Here is a 22,949-nt window from a genome sequence, read left to right on the forward strand (position 1 = left end):
GGTAAAGTCTTGCTACTGTGGTTCTTTGATTGGAATCTATGAGAAGTCCAATGTTTTGATCATTTGGCACCTACTGTGTTTTTTCGGCAGTAGCAGTCATTTTCTATCTCTAGGTGGTGGGAGTTTATTTTGTGATTTCCTCTTAAACATTTAAGAAACCCTGAATGGCATTGTTAAATATGAGGTTTATGGTACAAAAAAGGAAATTTCAGATCTTATAAAAGAATAGTTCAAATAGGTACTGAACAAAACAAAAGAAAACTGCCTGAGTATTTGGGACTTGGTAAGAGTTTGTATTCTCAGGTCTTGGCACTGCTGTGTCTGGGGAAGAAATTGGGCTGCTCTGGGGAAAAGGGGAGTGAGGTCCTTCAGGAAAGAAAGCAGTTTTCTTACCTGTTCTGCACATATCAGCTGTGTTAATTTAGGAAGGAACTAAGATCTTGGGTGTTACTTTCTATCTGAGGAGAAGAGCAATTTTATCTTCTATGTTTCTATCTTCTAAAGTCCTTTTTATCTATGCAATAATTGAAACATTTTCTACTTAATTAGTAACTAAGTGAAGACTAGGAGCCACAAGATAGAGGTTGGAAAGTATCTTATTTTCCACTGCACTGAACACTTCAAAAACAGTTGGTAACAGTTTCTTTTAAAGAATTTGCAACCGTACAGGGAACATTCCTTTTGCAGGTTTTGAAAGGTTTGTTTTTATATGACAAAGGGGAGATGAAAGTTTGTCTATCAAATGAATAGCATGTTAAAACATAAAATAAGTCATACCATTTTCTTCCACTTAAAAATGTTTAAGTGATGTAAAAGAGATAAAAAAGCTAAACAAAATGTGTAAAAATTTGAAAGTTTTGTTGCATCTATATAGTTTATCAAATTTTTTCTTTGAGTTTTATAAACAACCTCTAGGATCAAATAAAGAGTGAGAATGTAGAGATAGTACAACAGATAGGTTGATTCTTTGTAAGAAGCTGACTCAGATTTGTTCCCTGGCACCCCAAATGGTCTATGATCCCCATTAGGAGTGATTCGGAGTGATTCCTGAAATAATGAATAAACCCTCAGCACAGCCAGATGTCACACCTGTGCCCTCAATGAATGAAGTGATAGAGAACTCCACAAAATGAGGGGAGGATGCTGTAATCACTTTTTAATTTTACAGACAATCCCTGCTGTGTAGGTTTTATATACAGATTTATTCATTTATCCTTATTCATTTTTTGACTCTTGCAGTCTTAGTAATTAAGGAAATTAATTTTCCCCGTGTTCAAGATCTTTTCAATATAAATAACTGTCTGATGCTATTGGTCAAACCATGTGATTTTCAGATTAATCCATATTATTATGTCTATATTTACCTACATGGACACAATACATATATTTGTGTTCTTGAAATTTTTTATATTTAACTTGAGGATTAAGGTGGTTTTGATAACTATCATATTATGTGGCAGATTTCAGTAAAATAAATAGCTGAGTACCCTACATGGAGAGTCATGTTTTGATTCAGAATTTCTCCCTCTCACAACAGTGAAGTTTTGAATAATGCAAATGATATTTAAAATCATGTACATGATGTCAAACATCTCCCACTCAGCAACAGGAAGAAATACAGTGCATTGAACTCATAATGTCATAACAATATTCCCTTGTGGTTTAAGAGTACATTATAACTCCATAAAATCCTTTTTATACTCAGTAGAAGATTTTTAAATTACCTGATAAATGAGCAAATTCTAAATAAATGACTTAGCAATTTAAGATTTCTGTATTAGAAAAATGTTATTTTGTTGTATTAAAATGTTTTCTATATCTTTTAAAATGAATATCACACCTGTATTAAATACTCACGTTTAAAATAGTGATTGAGAGTTAATTTCCTATCGTTGGTTTTCCCAAAATTACAATCTGATGGCTAATTTATCATTTACATCTTTACAAAAATGGGAGCCATTTTTTATGGTTTCCAACCTGTTTGCTGTTTATCAATTTCTTATAAATCTCTGACTTTAGAAATCGAGGAAAAGAATCTTTGGCCATAAGACTATAGATCAGTTTCTGAGCTTCATCAAAGCATTTGAGAGTTGGTGCCGCAATATTCTTTGATATCAGGTCCCTGGTACTGAAGTCAATGTTAATCTGTGAATACAAGTTTGCATATCATTAGTTTAGTTTATCAAACAATGCTTGGTTTATACAGATGGTAGATGCACATGTCATTTGAATCTTTTTCCTAGACACAAAATTAATCTGATGCAAAACAGCAGAAAGGTCACACATTTATTTTTAGGAATACAAAGCACATACTTGATTTATTTCCCTAGTTTCAAAGAGGTGGCCTTAGTAGGGACAGAGGTAAAACCTTACTTTGAGATTGTTTTAAAAAGCAAATGAAAATGTGAACAAGAAGCTTTAAGACTCTGAACTTTTTTCTCACCATTTTTTTCTAGTGCCTTTGACCTTAGCAACTAAAATATACTTTTCTTGGCAGAGTAATGACTAAAACTGACTTGAGCTGATTTCATTCATTTGTTCCCTTATTCTGTATCCTCTTTTTGTGTTTTTACAACACTACTTTTCACTCTGGTTTATATTTCTTTTTTTTTCCAAAATGCAACCAAAACAGCTTAATTTTCTTTGACTCTTACACTTTCCAAGAGCATGCATGATTATGGGTATACGTATATAGCCTTGGCTCCTTACCACTCCACTACCTGTGTTTAGCAGGCAAGAGAGGCTGCTGTATCAGAACACATCATCACCTGTAAATATGTAAAATGTCAAATCCTCATATGAAGATGCTGCCCAACTCTCCATGTATTCCAAAAGACATTCTCTTTTGGAATTTTCATATTCAGAAAATTTCATATGCAAAAAATTATCATTTTCAAGTCGTTTAACATAAACAGATTTTTATAAAGAGCAAAAGATACTTAAATCTAACAATAAGCAGCTCACCAAAGACAGGTGCTATATTTGTCCTAATTATCACTCTGTTTTTTTGGCACTTAACAGAATATCTACTGCATAGCAGACAATCAACAAATATTTGTTGGCTACAAATAAAATGTCTCATCGCTTGGAAAATTGTAGATTGTAGAAATCAAATTTGGGGGTCTGTTTTAAAGAAACACTATAAGACAAATTTGCTTATTTAATTGATAATAAAGATAGAACTCCTCCAGATCTCTCCCCAGTTAATTATAATGATTGTAACAAGTTCTATAATTTTCTTTAGTTCTCGATTTGCATGGTGTAAAGAGAATTGTATTAGCATCTTATACTCATTTTCAGGATTATCCGAAATTAATAACAAGCTATCTAAATGTTATTATTTAGTACTAAGGAAGTACTAAAACATTTTTAATTTGAAAAGTATCATCAAAGTCTCAAAAAGTCAAAACTTGTTCACAGGTATTTTCTTTTCTTTTCTTTTCTTTTCTTTTCTTTTCTTTTCTTTTCTTCTTTTCTTTTCTTTTCTTTTTCTTTTTTTTTTGAAAATTCAGCTTAGCTTTTCTCCTTTTGATTTTCTTTTGAGGTCTTCCATCAAAGCTCCAGGTGAAATATCCAGGTGAAATGCTGTCACTTACTTGAAGGTCTCAAACTCTAGAATCATTTCCCCCTTCTTTATGGGGGATATGGTGTGAATAGTAGAAAGACTTGTGAATCGCTTTTAATATTTACAATCTGTATCAAGTGGGTGGATGAAATAATTTCTGACTCACTTTTCCTCTTAAAGGAAGGTGGTTCTTGATTAAATTCTAAGAAACAAAGCAAGATGATCCACACGTTTTTAATTCTACAAATAATGGAATCACTGTATCACTGTCCTCCCGTTGTTCATTGATTTGCTCGAGCGGGCCCAGTAACGTCTCCATTGGAGACTTTGTTGTTACTGTGTTTGGCATATCGAATACATCACGGGTAGCTTGCCAGGCTCTGCCCTGCGGGCGAGATACTCTCGGTAGCTTGCAGGGCTCTCGGAGAGGGGTGGAGGAATCAAACTCGGGCTGGCCATGTTGGATCTTCTCAAAACGATTTCAAAATTTGGTTTAAGATAGTAACACTCTTTTCACCTAAGACTTTCAATCTTTTCTGCCCTTGGGGCTAAATTCAAATTATATAAAACTATTTCGATTATATATGCCCTGTGCTGTTGACCACTCCGGGGATCTCGTATTTCTTCAACCATATTTTTGTGTTGTACAGTTCTTGCTGGGCCTCAAAGAGTGACGGACTCAGTAAACACACGCTGCTTGAATAAAGCAAAAAAAAAAAAAATTCTCTCTGTATTTGTCAAAAACCGTGTTTAAAATTTTAAGAGAGCCACTTAATTTTGACATAAAACCAATCATTTATATTATTTACTGAAATGCATTAAGCATGTACTTCTGACTTATCCATCTCATTTTTCTGATTTGTCTATTTTTCTACAAAGGAACTGCCAACATCAGCAATTGATAGCTGAGTGATAAGCAGATAGACTGCTCCCAGGAGATAATCAGTAGTCTTATGAAAATGTGTCTTGGCAATTCAGCTTAATGTCAGTGACAAAATATCACACCCACGTGTTTATATAAATGTCATTATTTTTCTCCAAGTTGTTCAAGCTTGAAGCATTAGAATAATCTCAGACACTTCTTTTTTCCTGATAGTTTATCATACCTAGTCTATCTAGATATATCTAGTCTGTCTATAGGAAAACATGTTCTTCACTTGCCTTTTATTTTATAATTTTGCAGTGGTCCTTTTTATTCTAAAGACTCTTTGGTGCCTTATAACCTCATTCCTTTTTTAAACCATAGCTCTTACTTCTTATCTGATACTTTTTTTCCACAATGCCTTTCCCTTCTGAACACTGTGAAGAGCATTGATCAATTTCATCAAAATATCACTTTCATCATATGACTAGTCAGTAAGAAACCTATTATTTTCTATAACATAAAATTTAAACTTCTAACTCTGACCTTAGAGCTTCCTTACACCTGCACTTCAGCATGTTGTTTCAAAAACATTTCCTCACCGAAATGTAACCCATGAAACTGGTGTACTTTCTGTTCTTCGTGGAAATATTGCACCTGAAGGCCTGAGCAATTATTTATATGCACATTTTTCCCTCTAAAATATCACTTTCTATTTTTATTCTTGCAGATTTTTCTAATATCCTTTGATTAAGTTAAATGGAATACATTCCATGATCATAGAAGAAAAAATATTCCATAAGTTTCTTCTCATTTTAAGTTATGTTGATTTAAAAATATTGAGAAATTTTATTTCTTGCTTAAAATATTCTAATACAAATATGTCCATTAATATTAATTATTTGATTATTAGAGAAAGCTTTGTCACTGCAAAAGAAATTTAATGGTTCATGTCATAAAATTAGTTTATTTTCTATCTTCAGTTATTACCAATTTTTTCATTGATTTATGTTCATTTATATGCTTCTCAAAATATGAGAAGAAAAAAATAATGCATTCTCCAAGTTGTATACTATCTTCTCTCTCACTATGTATTTTTTTTACAGACCTCTGTCTTCTTCCCTGTTAAAAAATTTGAGTAATGGAATTATCTCTCAAATAATTTAGAGATTAAGGATGATAATTTTAATTGAAATTAATAATAGCTATTATTTTTAATATTAATACCAATACACTAAATCTGTCTATAGATACATGTATAATAAACATATAGCTGTAAAATAAAATATTACTACTATTTTTCTTGGAAAATGCAAACATCTGAAAAAGTGAATATTTTATTTATAATCATTCCCAGAATTTACTCTACTTTTAGACTACAAATTGAGTAAGTGCTTAGGAGTTGTTCTAAGGTTTGATATCAGATATAAAGTTATTAATGAAGAATATGGGGTTTAAAAACAAAAACAAAGAAAAATTTTTGTTTCCTTCCTTCCTTCCTTCCTTCCTTCCTTCCTTCCTTCCTTCCTTCCTTCTCTCCTTCCCTCCCTTCCTCCCTCCCTCCCTCCCTTCCTTCCTTCCTTCCATCTTTCCTTCCTTCCTTCCTTCCTTCCTTCCTTCCTTCCTTCCTTCCTTCCTTCCTTCCTTTTACTTGTCTTTTTTTCTGGTTTTTGTATGTTTGCTAAACATAGCCTGCAATGTTTAGAGCTTACTCCTAGTTTTGGATTCAGGGATCACTTCTATTGAGACTTGGGAATAAATATTTGGTGCCAGGTATTAAATCCAGGCTGACTGCTTGCAAAACAAGAGCCCTGCCTGCTGTGCTATCACTCTTCAAAAAAAAAAGCTTTGCTTTTTATAAAATAAAAAAGTTGTTTCTCATTTATGAAACAAATGAGATTCTAAGCTACTTTTCAAAGTATTTTAAATATAGATGATAAAGGAGGGAACTTGCACATGGAAAGATAAAATGAAAGAAACCTAGTAGATTTGAGGGGAGGAAAGACGATAGTTTGGAGAGGCATGAAGATGCCAAATCATGTAGAATCTTGTAAATTTTGTTAAGGAATTTTTATGCAACTTGAGAATAATGAGAAGATTTTAAATAAGGGATTAATACACACAGTTGGAAAAAAACTCATTGGTGTGTATGAGAGCAGAAAAGTTAGGAAAACACATTAGAAGTTCAATTGGGTAATTATGGCAGATGAGTGGGGTAATGTCATGGGAGATATAAAGAAATACGTAGATTACAAAGGTCTTACTTGTCACTGAGCAGTTATGAGCTTGTGTTAGAACACAATTTTTAAGAGTGACTGAATTGAGAAATATTCTGTAGAGTGAGATAACTACTGAAGCATTAGATGTGGGGTGTGAATAGAAGTATAGGATTGACCACTTGCCATGTAGTCAGAGCCCAGAGAACAGAGTTGCCAATCCCTGCAATGTAGAAAACTTGGGGCAGAAAATTAGAATTCATATTAGTAGTTGTTTTTCTGGGTGCCCATTTGATTTGAAAGAGATTGGGTGAGTATAAATAGAAAATAAATGATGATTCCCTCCTTTTGTAACTGTGTTGGATTTTAAGAAGCACAGAAGAAATTGTTAAAGAACAGTGATAAAGAACGAGGCAATTGAGTAATAGAATCCAATTGAAGATAGTATTTCAATTAATAGAGTGGTCAATTTTATTAAATGTTCCTTAGAAGTTGATTCCACTAAGATAAAGGGGCTAATTCTAGTGAGCTTGTGAATTGGCTTTTGAAAGTAGGTTGCCTTTTGTTCTTTTTTTTTTTTCTTTTTGGGTCACACCTGGTGATGCTCAGGGGTTACTCTCTGGCTCTGCACTCAGGAGTTACTTCTGGCATTGCTCAGGGGACCATATGGAATGCTGGGAATCGAGCTGGGAATCGAACCCAGGTCGGCCGCGTGCAAGGCAAATGCTCTACACGCTGTATTATGGCTCCAGCCCTCACCTTGTTTTCTTAATTCCACTAACAAGATGGTCTCAAGGTACTCCTGTCTACTTAAGAATTACAAAGAAGGTTGGGCTTTGCTGAACGTAACAAACTAGTAGGTTTGGAGCAAGGCTTGAACAGCGTATTGACTGGTAAACAGTTATGTCCATATAATTTAATTTACTTATATGAGTGTTTACTGAAATTTTGATTTTGTATTACTCTTTAGTTGCAAGAACTCCTAAAAATTAAATATTCGATTTTCTTCTTTTTTTCGAAGGTCATGGATTATTTTAGCTATGTGACTACTGCACCGTCAATCTCTGAAAACAAGTCATAGGATATGGAGTGACAGCCAAAATGTCACCACTACTGTTTAGAGGCTTTTAAAATCCTGTCAGTTTTGAAAAGGCCTTGACACAGCTGACATTGGCAGCAATCCATTGCATTTAAATGACTGTGTTCTGCATGAAGCCCATAGTGGTGGTTTAAAAACAATTTTATGACAAAGATTTGGGAATTTCAATACCCTTGTGATTTTTTTTTTAACTGCAGGTGATTCCAGCCACCGTCGTCTTTGCCTCACCAGCAGTTTTTCATTCTTTTGGTTTTCATCAAATTATTTTAGGCAGGAAGACTACATTTTAAGTCTGCATTTGGACTCTCTTGTGACCCTAAGCTGTGCTTGATATATTTTCACATAATTTGAATGAAAAGTTTTCAGTTGTGCCCTTACATTCAAAGTAGGTAGCCTTTCCTCATTTAGAATGGATTGTGTAGCAGGAGCCTGCCATTATGCAAAGAGAGTGTGCATGCATATGAAGCCCTTATAAGTGGTGACTTCCACCCCATTCATAACAGAATTTAAAAATTACTATTCAAATTAAAGTCCTTTGTAAGCATGGTTTTGGTTACATAATTCTACTTAATCACCATTAACACTTGTAGTATTTCTTAATTTTTAGAAGCATTAAAGGCAAACAAATATCCCGGAATATATTCTCAAGGGTGGCTATTTAAGTGAGAACAGCAAAGCTTATAACTTCTAGAACTAATTCATCTTTGTGTGAGTCCATGTCCTTGTGTTATTATTGGCTTTGGAGACAGAAATAATGACAAGATGGGAGGCAGTGCTAAATCTGAAATTGAGCAAGAAAAATGAAAGAGATCACAACCTATGCAAGAATACTGTGTAAAACCACCATACATGCAGAATGCTAATAGTTGGTGTATGGAAGTAAAATGCTAATAGTTGGCATTCAAAAGCAAACGTATGTAGAACAGCTGAGAGTCAGAATGACTTGTTTTTAGGCCCAACTCCAATTGCTAATTCAGGTTTAATTTAGACAGGATAAGGAAGTGTGGAACCATGAAAAAAAAAAGAGCACTTTGTTTCTCAGCTCAATGCAGAAATCACTTTTTCCCCCCAGGGGGCCAGCATGATGCTATAAATTCTCAAAGAACCATTCCTGTCCCTATTTTCCTTTTTAATGCCATATTTGAGCCTGGGCTTCATCATTTAAGAGGCTGCACAAATGAGAGAGAATATGAGAAAAGAAATAAAACTTCCGATAGGAAGATAGACTTTATGTGACAAGATAATTCTATGCTTTTGCCTTTAGCATAAACATCAAGGGTACCAAGTTCTGTCAGGAACATTTAAAAATAAGAGACGGATCCGGTGAAAGACATTTGAAACCTGAACGCGTGGGCAGCAGACCTCCTTTCCCTTGGCCAGTGCAGCATGGTAACGATTGCATGCTCATCACTGGATGCCAAAAGCTCCATTCGTTTCATACCTATACAATGTGGATCATTGTAATAGCTCCCTGGGATAGAAAATGCAATAACTAAATGAGAGGCCATAGAAAACTCGGTTGAGGATGTTTCATGTTTCTTTAGCTCTGCTTCCTTTATTTCCTCCTTCTCTCCCTTCTCCCTCCCTCTAGACCTCTGACCTCTCCTCTCCCTGTTTTCACTCTTGCTCTCCATTTGCTAAGGGAGTGTTTGACTTTAAGAATGAAATAAGTAGGCTGCAGAACTTTTGGCATCTGAAAATGTGGTTCTCTTTTGCACTATGACACACATAGTGAGTAGTTTCGTTCTCGGTTGAACTTGCTGTCTGAACTCTGACTGGTCTTGGGTGGCCTATTCTTTCTCTTCCACCCACTTGATCTTTTGTATATTCAAATCTGTGATCAAGTCTTGCTAATTACTTCTTTTGAGGTACATGTCAAATATATCTTCTATATCCATGGGACTTGGATGGTCCTGTTTCTGCTACCAGAGTCCCTTTATTTCTCAGATAGGACTTTAGTGAAAGATTATTATCATTAATTTTTAATTGGAGAATACCGACCAAGATGACTAGGTTTATCTGTCAAGGGACTCTGTTAATGTTTTTTTGTTAGCTGTATCAGCCTAATGTTTGGTGTAAAAAAATAAAAACAAAAAACAAACAAACAAACAAAAAACTTAACCGAACAAATTGAGAAACAGGCAAAACTCATGATACCTGGAAATAATTTTATGGGTAGGAGCACTGCAGGTAAATGGCAATTGATACATAGGAAAGTCCCAAAATAACACAACACATTTGGGAATTGGACAGCAAAGTGCAAAAAAAAAATGATTATACAATGGAAAATAACAACCAGCATTACCATAGTAAGAGGAAAGGTTTCTTCCCCTGGGCTTTCTCCTTCAGTAATTCACATCTCCATGTCTTCCCCTGCATCAGGTTACAAACTAACCTTATTTAAAATAAAGACCTATTGGGATATCATGTGTCTTTATAAACTTCCAAATAATAAAAACAATTTTGCCTTTTATTTTATTGGTAATCAGTTATTGCTTTGTTATTCTCCCTACTTCATAAATGTACTCTTATGTTTTGTCTGCTTTGGCAGTGCTAGATATTGAACCCTGGGCTCACACCTCTGGGCATGAGCTCTTCCTCTGAGCACATGCTCTGGCTATAAATGTCAGTGAGTCAGGCAAGGGCCTCCCAAGAAGGCATCCAGGGGCCCTATGTCACACTGGTTTATATTGAGCTGTCCAGTATGATTCTCAGGCCCATGCAGTACTACTGGTCACTAGGGGCAACCAGGACTAAATTCAATAATGCTCTAGTGACCACGTAGTGCCTTGAACAGGGACTTAGAAGAATCAAGGCCTGAGCTCCAGCTCATGCCTAAATTTTGGTCTGAAATTTCAGTTTGTTACCCAACTAGATTGGAAGTTCTGAAGCAAACTTCAGTGTTGGTCTACTTGGTTGCTTGTATTTCCTTCTAGAAGGCTCCCTGTTTCACAAGGCACATGATGATATATATATATATATATACATACATATATATACACGTATATATATGTGTGTGTATGTATATATATATATATATATATATATATATATATATATATACACTTGTATGTCTAGTCACAATTTCCTGCCTAGACTATACTTGCCTTCCCTGGATGAGTTTTGTAAGGAGAGCAAGAATAGGCACAGAGTAATAAGTTATTGGGAAACAAAATGAATCAATATACATCATGGCACTGCATTTAAAATATAATAATAAATCTAGAGATATATTTTAAAAGGGTATCGCATAGACTGGATAAGACTGCAGTGAATAATTGTTGCTGAGTGAATTTTATAAAAGCATATTATTATTTGAACTAAAACTAAAGATGTAATAATATTAGAAGGGATAAAGGGAGATTGTGGTATAGATGCTCTGTCTTCCTTCCTTCCTTCCTTCCTTCCTTCCTTCCTTCCTTCCTTCCTTCCTTCCTTCCTTCCTTCCTTCTTTCCTTCCTTCCTTCTCTCCTTCTTTCCTACCCTCCCCTCTTTCTTTTCTTTCTTTTATTTTGGGCCACACCCAGTAGTGCTCATGGCTTACTCCAGGCTCTGCACTCAGGGATCACTCTTAGCAGCTGGCCTTGAAGGACCCAATGGAATGCTCAGTATCAAACCTGGGTTGATTACATGCAAAACAAGAGCTTTACTTTATGTACTATCTTTCTGTTCCCTCTAAATCAGATTTACTAACTGTGGCTTCTTCTGACTTTATTTCCTTCCTCTGGCTCCTGTACCCTACCAGTTGGCCTGTAGTTTCATGACAAGTCCCCATGTCATACACTGGGGGCCTACAGAGTATTTCAAAGGGTGCATATTTGAAAATCACATACATGGGGCTCTTTTCTACTTCAAGAGGAGATACTCATTGAACATGTGATTTGCTAATATGTGTTTATAATATACACACTATCAAGTGCTTCAAAGTTGATTTTCTTTAATGACTTTAGAAATTACATATATAGTTCAATGGCAACTATTGACTTGATTAGAGAAAGAAAAGGAGTATAAATTTTTTAAGAGCTGTTCTGAATAATGTAAACCTACATTCATGATCTCATTTATCATATCTTATCCTGTCCTATGCAGTGATATCAAAACGCTTTTATTATGGATGCATTTTATATGAGGAAACAGAGAGATGAAATAGCATGCTATAATAGTACACAAGGGAGAGTTAAAATTTATATCTAATTCTCTCCAAACTTAAGATTTTCCACCATATTGCTCTGTGAATGTGGAAACCAGAAAAATGATAAGGGAGAGGACATGCGGTCCAATTGCTTTATTATTATCATTCATAGAAATCTGAATGTGAAATTTTGTGTGCAGTGATTGCCTTTTAGAACAGAAAATTGAGAACCATTAGCAATGTTAATTTATAACAGGAATCATTCAGTAAGTTTAGTTAATTGTAAACTGTCTAATTGTATCAATTAAAACTATGCCATGCTGGCAATATTATAGATAAAATAAAGACACAAGAAGTTGAAAAGAAAGTCAATGGGGTTTAATAGGCTTCTGAATGGCATGACCTTTACATTGCTACATATTGTAGGAACCTACAAAGGAAATTAGTTATAATTTGATTATTTCTGAAATTTAGTTATAAAAGTATAATTGTGTTTTGAAAATGGAGAAGGATCTCATGTGAATCTTACTGTTGAATCAATTTCTACTGATAAAAACAATATTTTCAAATAAGTCACCCAGTCTTCTTAAGTTTGCCTTAAAAAGATAAATCTACAGTACTTTTGGCTTATTATCATTTTTGTGCTTACATTTTCAACCTCAGATTCCTCTTCTTTAGCAATATCAATGCTTGTACATTCCTAAAAAATTAGGGAGATTTGTATCTCTAAGATATATTAATGAGCCTTCAATCTGGAATATTCAGTTCCTTTCTTAAAAAATGAAGTGATAGCACAGCAGGTAAGGTATTTGCCTTGCATGCGGCCGATCCAGTCGGCCCAGGTTCAATTCCTCTGCCCCTCTCGGAGAGCCGGGCAAGATACTGAGAGCAACTCGCCTGCACAGCAAAGACTGGCAAGCTACCCAAGACGTATTCGATATTCCAAACACAGTAACAAGTCTCACAATGTTACTGGGTCCGCTTGAGCAAATCGATTAACGACGGGAGGACAGTGCTACTAATGTACCCTTTTTACATGTGAACTCTTTCTGTAGATCTGTTCATAAACTTTCTAGAATTAATTACTTATTCCCATAGACTGAATCATGAATGTCAAAAATAGTTTTACTATTTCATTGCTTATTATGACATTTTTTATGGGCTGGAACAATAGCACAGTGGCTAGGGCGTTTGTCTTGCATGCGGCTGACCTGGATTCAATTCCTCCGCCATATCAGAGAGTTCGGCAAGCTACCAAGAGTACCTGCCTGCATGGCAGAGCCTGGCAAGCTCCCCATGGTGTATTCGATATGCCAAAAAACAGTAATAGCAACTCTCACAATGGAGACATTACTGGTGCCCCTCGAGCAAATCAATGAACAATGGGACAACAGTGACAGTGATAGTGACTTTTTTAATATAGCCCATGATCTCATTATGAGGATAAGCATCCAAAGAATCACTTAAGTGATTCAACAGTTGAACTATATTTTAGTATATTTGAAATATAGTTTACAGAGAAAAATGTTCAAGACTGAAATTGGTGTGCAATGTAAGAGATAAATGCTCCTTAGTAATTTAAAGAGAAATACTAGTTAATTGGGCTGGAGCAATAGCACAGTGGTAGGGCGTTTCCCTTGCGAGCAGCCAGCCTGGCCAAGCCGGGTTTGATTCCTCCGCCCCTCTCGGAGGAATCAACAAGCTACTGAGAGCATCTTGCCCACATGGCAAAGCCTGGCAAGCTACCCATGATGTATTCAATATGCCAAACACAGTAACAAGAAGTCTAAAAATTGAGACGTTACTGGGCCTGCTTGAACAAATTCGATGAACAATGGCAGAAAAGTTTTTTGACTAGTTAATTGCCAGCAAGTTAGTAACTATTTCATATGTGAAACTTTATATTTTTATTTCTTTATTTTTTAATGAAATTTTTCCATATCCAATAATACTTGTATTGGACTGGTGCGATAGCACAGCAGGTAAGGCGTTTGCCTTGCACGTGGCCAACCTGGGTTTGATTCCTCTGATCCTCTTGGAGAGGCCAGCAAGCTACTGAGAGTATCCTGCCCACACAGCAGAGCCTGGAAAACTCCCCGTGGTATATTCGATATGCCAAAAACAGTAACAGCAAGTCTCACAATGGAGACATTACAGATGCCCGCTAGAGCAAATCGATGAACAAAGGGAGGACAGTGCTACAGTGCTATCCAATAATACTTTCGTTAGATAATTCTAGGATACTGTTCAATAAATTACTTGAAAAGCAGGTATAAATTTAACTTAGTAAAAATTAATTACATGTACAAGTTTCAATAACTATGAAACTTTTATTTTTTAAATAACAGACACACTAGTCATTTTTGTTAGTACTATTTACATTTATTTTGTAGAATAAGGTAAAGAAAGTAAGCAAAATTATTTGTCAAAATTGATCATTTGTTGAATAAGCCAGCATTCAACTAGGTAGAAAATATTACATTTGGGCAGGAAGATGACTCAAAGGACTGAAATATGTTTTGCATTTGACAGCACTGAGTTTCTTCTCAACACTGCAGAGTTCATGACCCTGTTCTGTAAGTTTCCCTGAGAACCTCTGGGACTGACTACCAGCACTGCCAAGTGTGCCCAGAAATAAACCCAAAACATTACATTTCTATATAGAAGATTTTTTTATAGATGATGTTACTACTGTTAACCAAAACAATCATCTCTGTTAATTAGATGGAAGCATAGAGGAAGAGAAAAACCTGGTCTTCAAGTCAATGTTACAGTAAATAGGATTTATTCAAATTGATCCCAAGTCTTTTCAGGAATGATAATGTTAACCAATTTAATATATCTTATGTTATACAGTTTCATATTTCTATAATTATTTGTTGATTCTCAGTTGGTAAGCAAGAAATGAATGTTGAGAGAGTTCCACAGGAGTCAACATCTTTTCTCATCCTGCAATGACTCCAGACCATGATCCAGTGGTCTGTATGTCTGTGATATTATATGAGGCCAATATCTACCACAGTAATTAATATTCATCTAAAATCTGCTGTATTGACTTAGCAGCTTTATATACTAGTTGTTTTTAAGTGTTTGAATTTTGATTTAGTTTAGTTTTGTTTTGGGGCCATAACAGGTAGTGCTCAGGATTACTCCTGGCTCTGTGCTCAGTGTTCACTTCTAACCATGCTCAGGGGATCACTGAACTTCTCTTTAAGACCTTTTCTTTTATTCAGAACTAAAAGTAAGGAAGGTGATTCCTAATCATCTGAGATAATTCCTGTGACTCATTTTCATCAGCAAAAAAAGTCAGAAAAATTCACCTTGAAAAGTAAGTCATTATCAAATGCAATAATAGGACTCTTTAGAATATTTGTTGTTTAAAAGAATTTATACTGTTTATAGTTACTTTTCCCTGACTTTTTTTTAATTTCACAATTTTATTGAAGAATTTTGCTCCACATTGACTCCATGATTTTCCAAAAAAGAAAAAAAAAAAACGTACTTGCCGTGCAGTGGGATACTGAAGTTGCAATTTTGCAGAATTATCTTTAGAGCTATTTCCTTGGAGTCTGAGACACTAATTTTCAAGAACCTTGATATTTTGTTAAGAAAATAACAATATTGGATATGACCAACACATTGTAGACACTAAAAATATTTGCTGAATCAGTGAAAAGTCAAAGGATCATTTCTACTGGGATTTAGTGACATTTTCCATATGAACTATAGAAACAATGTTTTCTCTTTTCATAGGACTAGAGTCTTTTATTTGTACACAGATATTAAAGGGCTGAGTATGCACTGCCTTAGCATTTTTCACTCACCTCTTTAGGGGCATCAGCTTCAATGAATTCTGAATAAATCATCTTAGCTTTGGAAGCAATTTTTTCAACACTTTCCGTTTTCTTGAAGTCTTCACAGGCAAGCCAGAATTCGACATTTTCTTCACTAAACTCTGATTTTAGAAATGTTCTAAAAGCCTCTAGACCCGCTAGGAAATATATAAGAAAATATGTATATATTATATAGCATAGTAATATAATACAAATGGGGCATTTTAGAATATGTACATTTGAGTATTTGGTGGTAAAATGTCAGACCTCTAAATATAACAAAACATTTTCTAATGTTTTGAACCTATTTTGGGCCATTAAGCATAAACATAAAATATTTACAGCTGCATTTCTAGAATTAGATCCACTAATATAGAAAACTTATACCTTTTTTTAAACATCTGAAAAGTCTAAGGACTATATTTAGGAGCAGTAACCATGTCAGAAATTCCATAATTTCAGTCTTTTAGGCCAATTGTAATGGGACAGAGTCAACAATGTTAGTCTAGTTTCATAAAGCAATTCACTGGTGTAGAATCATCAGTTTGACTGACATAATTGGTCTGTTCTAATCTCAAATCAAGTAGTTGTCAAGTTACTCAGCATAAATGCTTCTACACATATTTTGTTGTAACAGTCCCTTTTAACTCAATTAGACAAATAAATGGACTTTCTTCCTATTTTACCTCCTGTACTTGTTCAAACTTAACCAGCATATGGTGTTTCTCTCCTGCCCAGCAAGATTCTCTCCTGCCTATGCACATGGGAGCCCTCTTACTTGAAGAATAGTTTTACCTTGAAAATCATGGGAAGTTTTAAAAAATGGAATAGCAACAGGTATTTGTAGTTTGGAATTCCCCTAGATACAGTTCTCCACATTATATGTGTTTCTGTGAAATTTACACACTTCTTCATGCTTGCTTCCATCCTTAGCAGAATTTGATACCTCCTATTATATCCTACCTTACTCACCTTTTCTTATCAAAAGATGCCTTGAAACATTCTTGTTCAGTATGATTCATACTTACTCCATAGGGTAATTCTTGCTAAAGGTTTGAAGGCTAGCTATGGTTAAGGTTGTGCCTTGAGTTACATAGAAGATTAAAAAGATCATTATCAGATTCCCCCCAGTTGAGCTGTCCCTTCAATTCATGCTATTCAGCTTTACAGCTTGTAACCGCTCATAGCAGAATCTATTTATATACAAGTCTAAGTCTCTTTCAGAGAAGAAAAATGTACATCAGAGCTTTTGACACCCAGAGGGATTTGCCTTCCAAAACATCGGAGGTTTCTCCTCCACCTGCCAGAGGGTCCCCTTTGCATGTGCTCAAAAGGAAGTTGTTCCTGACTGCACGATCAGAAAGCTCATCCTATAAGCCCCAGGGAAAGGAGAAATGTTGACAGAGAACTAAGAAGAAGGAAATTCACAGGAGAGAAACAAAAAGTGGAAAGCTTATGGAAATTGAACATAGATTGTTTTATAGGTTGCTGCAGGAAGGAAGAAAAGTGAAGTTTAGTGAGAGAGTATTAATGGCACAAGATTAAAGTGTCCCAAATTGCTGGATTATAAATAGATTTAACATGTTTTTGTTATTTGAAATAGTTGAAATAGCAAGTCTTTGCAAATGGTTATCAGGTACCAATTAAAATTCTCAGAAATATTGGAAAATGTGGATGTTGTTGATATGTGAGTCAGCACTATAAAAAATTCAATTAACTGCTCATTCCTTGTATTTAAAAATACATTCAAGAAACTTCTGTGACAGAAATTTAGATTATAAAATCTTGTAGTAATAGTCAATTAAAATTTTGCAAGAGTTTTGTCCAAATGATGATGAATTTGAAGAATCTAAATAGAACTTATGCCATAATATTTTTCAGAAAGATGAAATTTTTTCTTAATGCTTAAAGCATATCGAAGTTTCATGTCTGGCAATTTTTAGATATGTATGACATTAATGCATATAAACCCTTAAGAGGATTATCAAAATGAATCCTAGGAAAATGGGAAAATACAAGAAATTGTTATTATTTTCTCCCATTTTGCAACTTTAAATAAAGGTTAAAATGAACTATTACTATCTTCTTCCCGCACTACTACTTGGTATAAGGCATAATTGATATTGAAAATATTTAGCAACTAAAACTAGAACTACTTTTATTTATCTTAGATACACTAGCTTATGGAATATGTACATACATTTGTATGTACAGTTTGACTGTTCAAAAGATGTTATGTGACTAGAATCATGTGATACATGCAATTAAAATCATGCTATTACAAGTCATATAAATCATGTTGGCTCCAGCTAAGACCCCATAGAGGTGATGAATGAAACAAGTTGCTATAGGTTGTGAAACATACATTAGGGCTATGCCAAGTACATTGTAAAAGTGTATCTTCAAATTGGAAAGCAAATTATTTGTCCATTTGTTTCACAAAGAAATTTTTTTAAGCAAGTTATTTCTCTGATATTCAAAAAAAAAGTAAACAGCTTTTCAGATGAACTTGTGACATTCCTACTTTATATAGTCATAAATATAAAATCTCTGGAGATATGTCAGTGGATACAATACATGTTACAACTATAATAACACATATTGATATGCACCAATTATTTGATTCTTTTTGTTTTTACTAAAACAACTCCGCTTAAAAGAATACTTTGAAAACTTAATTGTAATTAACTTATAGGACATAAAAGCAATAATTCACTTGAATATTTAAGTTTTCAATAATTTGTATGCTTCTTTCAAATTATAAAAAACAATAGTCCATATACACAGCAAATGATTATGTTTAAGGAAATGGTGCTTTCTCCCTTTATATTGGAAATTTTCTTTCATTTATTTTTATATGTTTCTTTCTAAAATTTTACATTCAGTCCAGCTTCAGTCCTTTTACACTTTGAGTCTCTCTACATTTGTATAGCTTCTGATATGTATAGGATCTATATTCTAAATACTGTTCCATCTCGTACTTTTAATGTTGATAACTTTCAGGATTCAATGAAGTGAACTGTTGTATTTTAAACCCTGTATTATTTGGATCTTACCTTGATTCGTTAAAAGTGTGTCCATATTTTCAGACCACGCCATTGTTTCTGTTGTTGGTGACCTGTGGAAACAACATCTACCCTTGACAATAGCATTGTGATCTTTTAATTGCACAGCCTATAGTTATTTTTGAGTTATGTGTACTTGTTGAATTTTGTCTTTTAAATGAGCCTTAGATCATTTCATCCAACCACTAAAGTCAGCAAGAATTATATAATGTTTTGCCTCAGTAGATAACTATAGCAACCAAAAGTGAGATGTAATTTGAGTTCTAAAAATTATTTATTAATCGAGCTGACAGTGTTAATGATATTTATAAATTCTTGAATTCTAGTAAGAGCAGTAAAGAAATATTGCTCATGTTTCTGTGTAGCAATAGTTAATCTCCTCTCAACTAGAAATATATCAAATGGTAATTTATGTGGTGTACTCTATTTCAATCTTGAAAAGTCAGCAGTGATAAGTAAACTCTTTTTAATTTTTCACAGTATGTATGAAAAGTCCATTTCATAATTATGTGAATTTTTAAAAAAAATGTTTGATTAAGTATTTCTAACATGGTCATAATGAAAATGTTTATTGTTTTTTAAAGAATTTAAAAGATTTTTACCATATTCTGAGAAGTCTTTATTTCTCCTTGGACTAGTATAAGTGCTGGGCTGACTTATGTAAGTCTAGAAATCTGCCATAATAGAATAACTTCTTTACCAAAGCAGTAAAAAATTTATAGACTTAAATCTTATGAAAAAGTTGTACTTTGGACCTTGTGAGGTAGAGATAATAAATCAAGTTTGAGATACAGACATTGAGAGATGTAAATTTATCTATAAGATCCAGACTTTGAAAGATGCAAATATATAACCTTTAACAAAGATTCTGATGAAATAGGCCTCTGTCCATAGAAAGCAGCCACTATCCAGGAAAAAAAAATCTTGGGGTATATAGCTGTGATGTGCAAATGACTTCTTAATGGAAAGGAATGGTCTAATTAAAGGTTTCTATTATAATGATAGCTTATAAAGGGTCTAATATCTAGTCATTCTTATCCAGGTGACTAATCTTCAATATGCCTGTAAGACTAATCTTATTATCTCTATGCTTTTGTATTCTATTGCATCCTGTAATTTTCTATAGTTTTTATAATTTGTGTGAGGATTCATTATGCTCCCTTCTACTCTTGCCATTGTAGTTATATTTTCAGTTAATAATATTTGTCCCTGTAGAGAAGCCAAAGAGGGAGCTATGTGATCTGAAATTCACTTAGCTCTCTCCCATTATCTGCTTCAGTTTTTAATTTTTTCTCCAGTGGTAGCAGTTACTTTTTGTTCTGACTGAATCTTACGGATGCCAGACCCAATTTGAAATCATTTTGAAAATATTTTGTTCATTTGGATAATTTGTAATATTTGGGTTTTCAATTTCCATCTCTCAAAAGTGGAGAATGGTAGCTCAGTTTAGAGTAGATTTTGCATCAAAGAGATTTCCTACATTGTCAATCCTGTTACCTTAGTTTAAGATAAAGTCCAGATGACCCAAAACTAAGTCTTTTAAAAATTATGACTTTAAATGAGTATAAAGTCTCTTAAAGTGTACACATTAAAAAGAACTCTATATATAAGATGGAATTTGGTGGATACCAGAGTATGCAATTCTTGTGGAATTTATGTTGACAAGTAGAGTAGAGTAGAGAGAAGTTTCGAGACTTCATCTGGTAACACAGTCCACCAATTCTGAGTGAGGAGCACACATTATAACAAAATATCAAGAAAGAAATATAGGCTAAAGAATTCAAGGGGGAAACATATTGACCCTCATTTACATGTAAGTTCCTTGATAAAAGTATAAAATATTACTTCACAGCAGAAAGATTAACATATCTGGTCTAGGAAATATATTTGTGCATGAACCCAATAATAAATAATAGACCAACCCCTAAATAGTGCAGGTGTTGAAGAGGAAGAGGGCATGCTTTCTAAGGTGTCAGTGGATGATAGAGATGAGAAGGTTATGAGAAGACAAATCTGAATGTATTTGATTCAAGAGAAATCTGAATATACTATAGACAAGCAGAGAAGAGAAATTATGTGTGAGCATCTCTGGGGAGTAACAGACCCTACACCTTTCTTCACTTTGCCATAATTGAGGTTGGAGAGAATGGTCATACCTCTCTTGGAAGACCTGAGGGCCTTTTGGGACTTTTGGAAGAGAGAGCTAGGTTTAAATTTAAAAAAAAGCAAAAAAGAAATTTCCAGTGAAAAAGTTAAATAAATAAAGAATACTTTTTTTGAATTGAAGTGTCAAATAAGTGGAACAAATTCTTATACTCATTGATAATGGAAAGCAGTGAAAACAGAGAGAGGAAAGCAAAGTCTGGGAGATGGCAGAGAATTGAGGACAAAGGAAAACGTTCATGTTTTAAGTAAGAAAGACATACTGTTCTATCTTACGTCTGTGTATGCAATTACAAATCATAGAATTAGAGATACTAGTTGTAACAGTATTTGAGTGTCATCAAATGCTGCCTTTTATAAATGGGTATGTTGCCTTTCAACTGCTGCCTGGGATGTGACATTGTCTGGATTGCCCTCAGTACACTTTTTCCTGAAGTCTTAAAAATCAAGAAATAAAATTCTTGATGTTTTTGGTGTGGTTCTGTTTTCAGAATCAAACTCAGGACCTCATTCATATAAGTCATGAACTCTACCTTTTGCTATACCTTGGCCCAAAGACTCAATTTTGCCTATCTGATGTGATGAAAGCGTTGGCAGTAATGCAATATTTGTTTTCTGAATGAGATTAAATGCAATGCAATTTTTTATAGAATGGGTGACTCAGAACATAAATGTTAGTTCTTTGTTCACGTATTAGAATATGTATAATTAGTACCTAAAAATGTTTTTATGTAAATTTTTATGCATATCACACAATATATTATCTCTACACAATAGATTGTGGTAATTGGTAGTTTTAGAACTACAAATACTCTTAAATCTCACAAATTACAAGGGAAATAAAGCATATTTAGTAGAGGTGAGAAACACTATTGATGTAAAAATGAAACTTTACAAATATTGAGTTAACACTGAGGGGAATGACCTGGTTGAATTATACTTGCCTTGTGTACAATGTACCATCTCTTCCCTCCCTTTTTTTAAAATTTTACTTCTAAGTTTAATTTTCTAAATTTTCTAAATTGTAATGCATCATCCGAAAAACTTTTTTGTACATTTATGATTTGCCATGAAAAGTCCTTGTGTAGCGCTAGCCAAAATTGCACTTAGTAGTTCATGGGGTTTTGGCTGATTTCCTTTCTGTTTCCTTCATTAAGCAAATGCCATCAAGGCCAGCAGTCTCCATATTATGTGTACATGGAAGAGCCAGGCCAGATGGGAACTGCGTGAAAGCTACCAGTTATCTTGCTAATTGTGCCAGCTAGAACCAGTTGTATTGCATTAGAAAATGTGAAATCCAACAACTTAGCTGTTCACACTCAATTAGCAGTGTGCAGGAGAATGGGGAATTCAAGCAAGGAGTCCATGTGCTTACGAAAACGACAGCTGCTTCCTTACCCAGCATTTAATATCTATTTTCATATTTCTCAATTAGCAGTACAAATAATAAATACATTTTGCAAAACTCATTTATATCTTCTGTCTCTAAATCTGACATTTAATAATTTTTGAAAGTTTCACATTGAGAGCTCAGTAGTTTTTCTCCACTTGATAAGCTTTATCTTAACAGTATAGTGAATTAACTGCAAAAACAAACTCGGAATTGTTGACATACTTTTAAAAAGTAGAAGAAATTAGTATAGAAAGGAGAAAAAGGAAACCACGAAAAAAAGACAGCAATTATCATATTTATCATAAATGAAGGAAACAAAACATCCAGACTAATGAAGACTCAAGTGTGTCATTTGTACATCTTCGGAGATAAAAATAGCTTTAAACAGCAACTCACTTCACTGGCATTTTTCGTTCCACTGTCTGACTGTCACAGATGATGCCGAATTTCTCTTTCTGACTGATCTTCAAGCTGAAGGTAATGTGACAGCAGGAACATTACAATTAGTATGTAAATACCTATCCCCTGAGTTACAGATTGGCATACTTTAAATCATGCTATTCTCAGCCTTTTCTTCTCCCATTTTGTTGTTAACTTTTCACTGGTCAAAGCGCTTAAACT

At 34.2% G+C, this 22,949-nt stretch overlaps 1 protein-coding gene across 1 annotated transcript; it reads right to left on the reverse strand.

Annotated features, from left to right (window-relative positions):
• Window positions 1-1,941: 1,941 nt before the first annotated feature.
• On the reverse strand, window positions 1,942-22,735 carry RGS21 (regulator of G protein signaling 21). The gene is made up of 4 exons (XM_056110816.1): window positions 22,725-22,735; window positions 18,764-18,840; window positions 15,699-15,865; window positions 1,942-2,145 (listed from the first exon to the last, which is right to left on the reverse strand). The coding sequence occupies exons 1-4, from the start codon at window positions 22,733-22,735 to the stop codon at window positions 1,942-1,944; spliced, it is 459 nt and encodes a 152-aa protein (XP_055966791.1).
• Between the last annotated feature and the right edge of the window lie 214 nt (window positions 22,736-22,949).

This window comes from Sorex fumeus, unplaced genomic scaffold (assembly GCF_029834395.1).
Source record: "Sorex fumeus unplaced genomic scaffold, SorFum_2.1 ptg000010l, whole genome shotgun sequence".
NCBI classification, from domain to species: Eukaryota; Metazoa; Chordata; class Mammalia; order Eulipotyphla; family Soricidae; genus Sorex; species Sorex fumeus.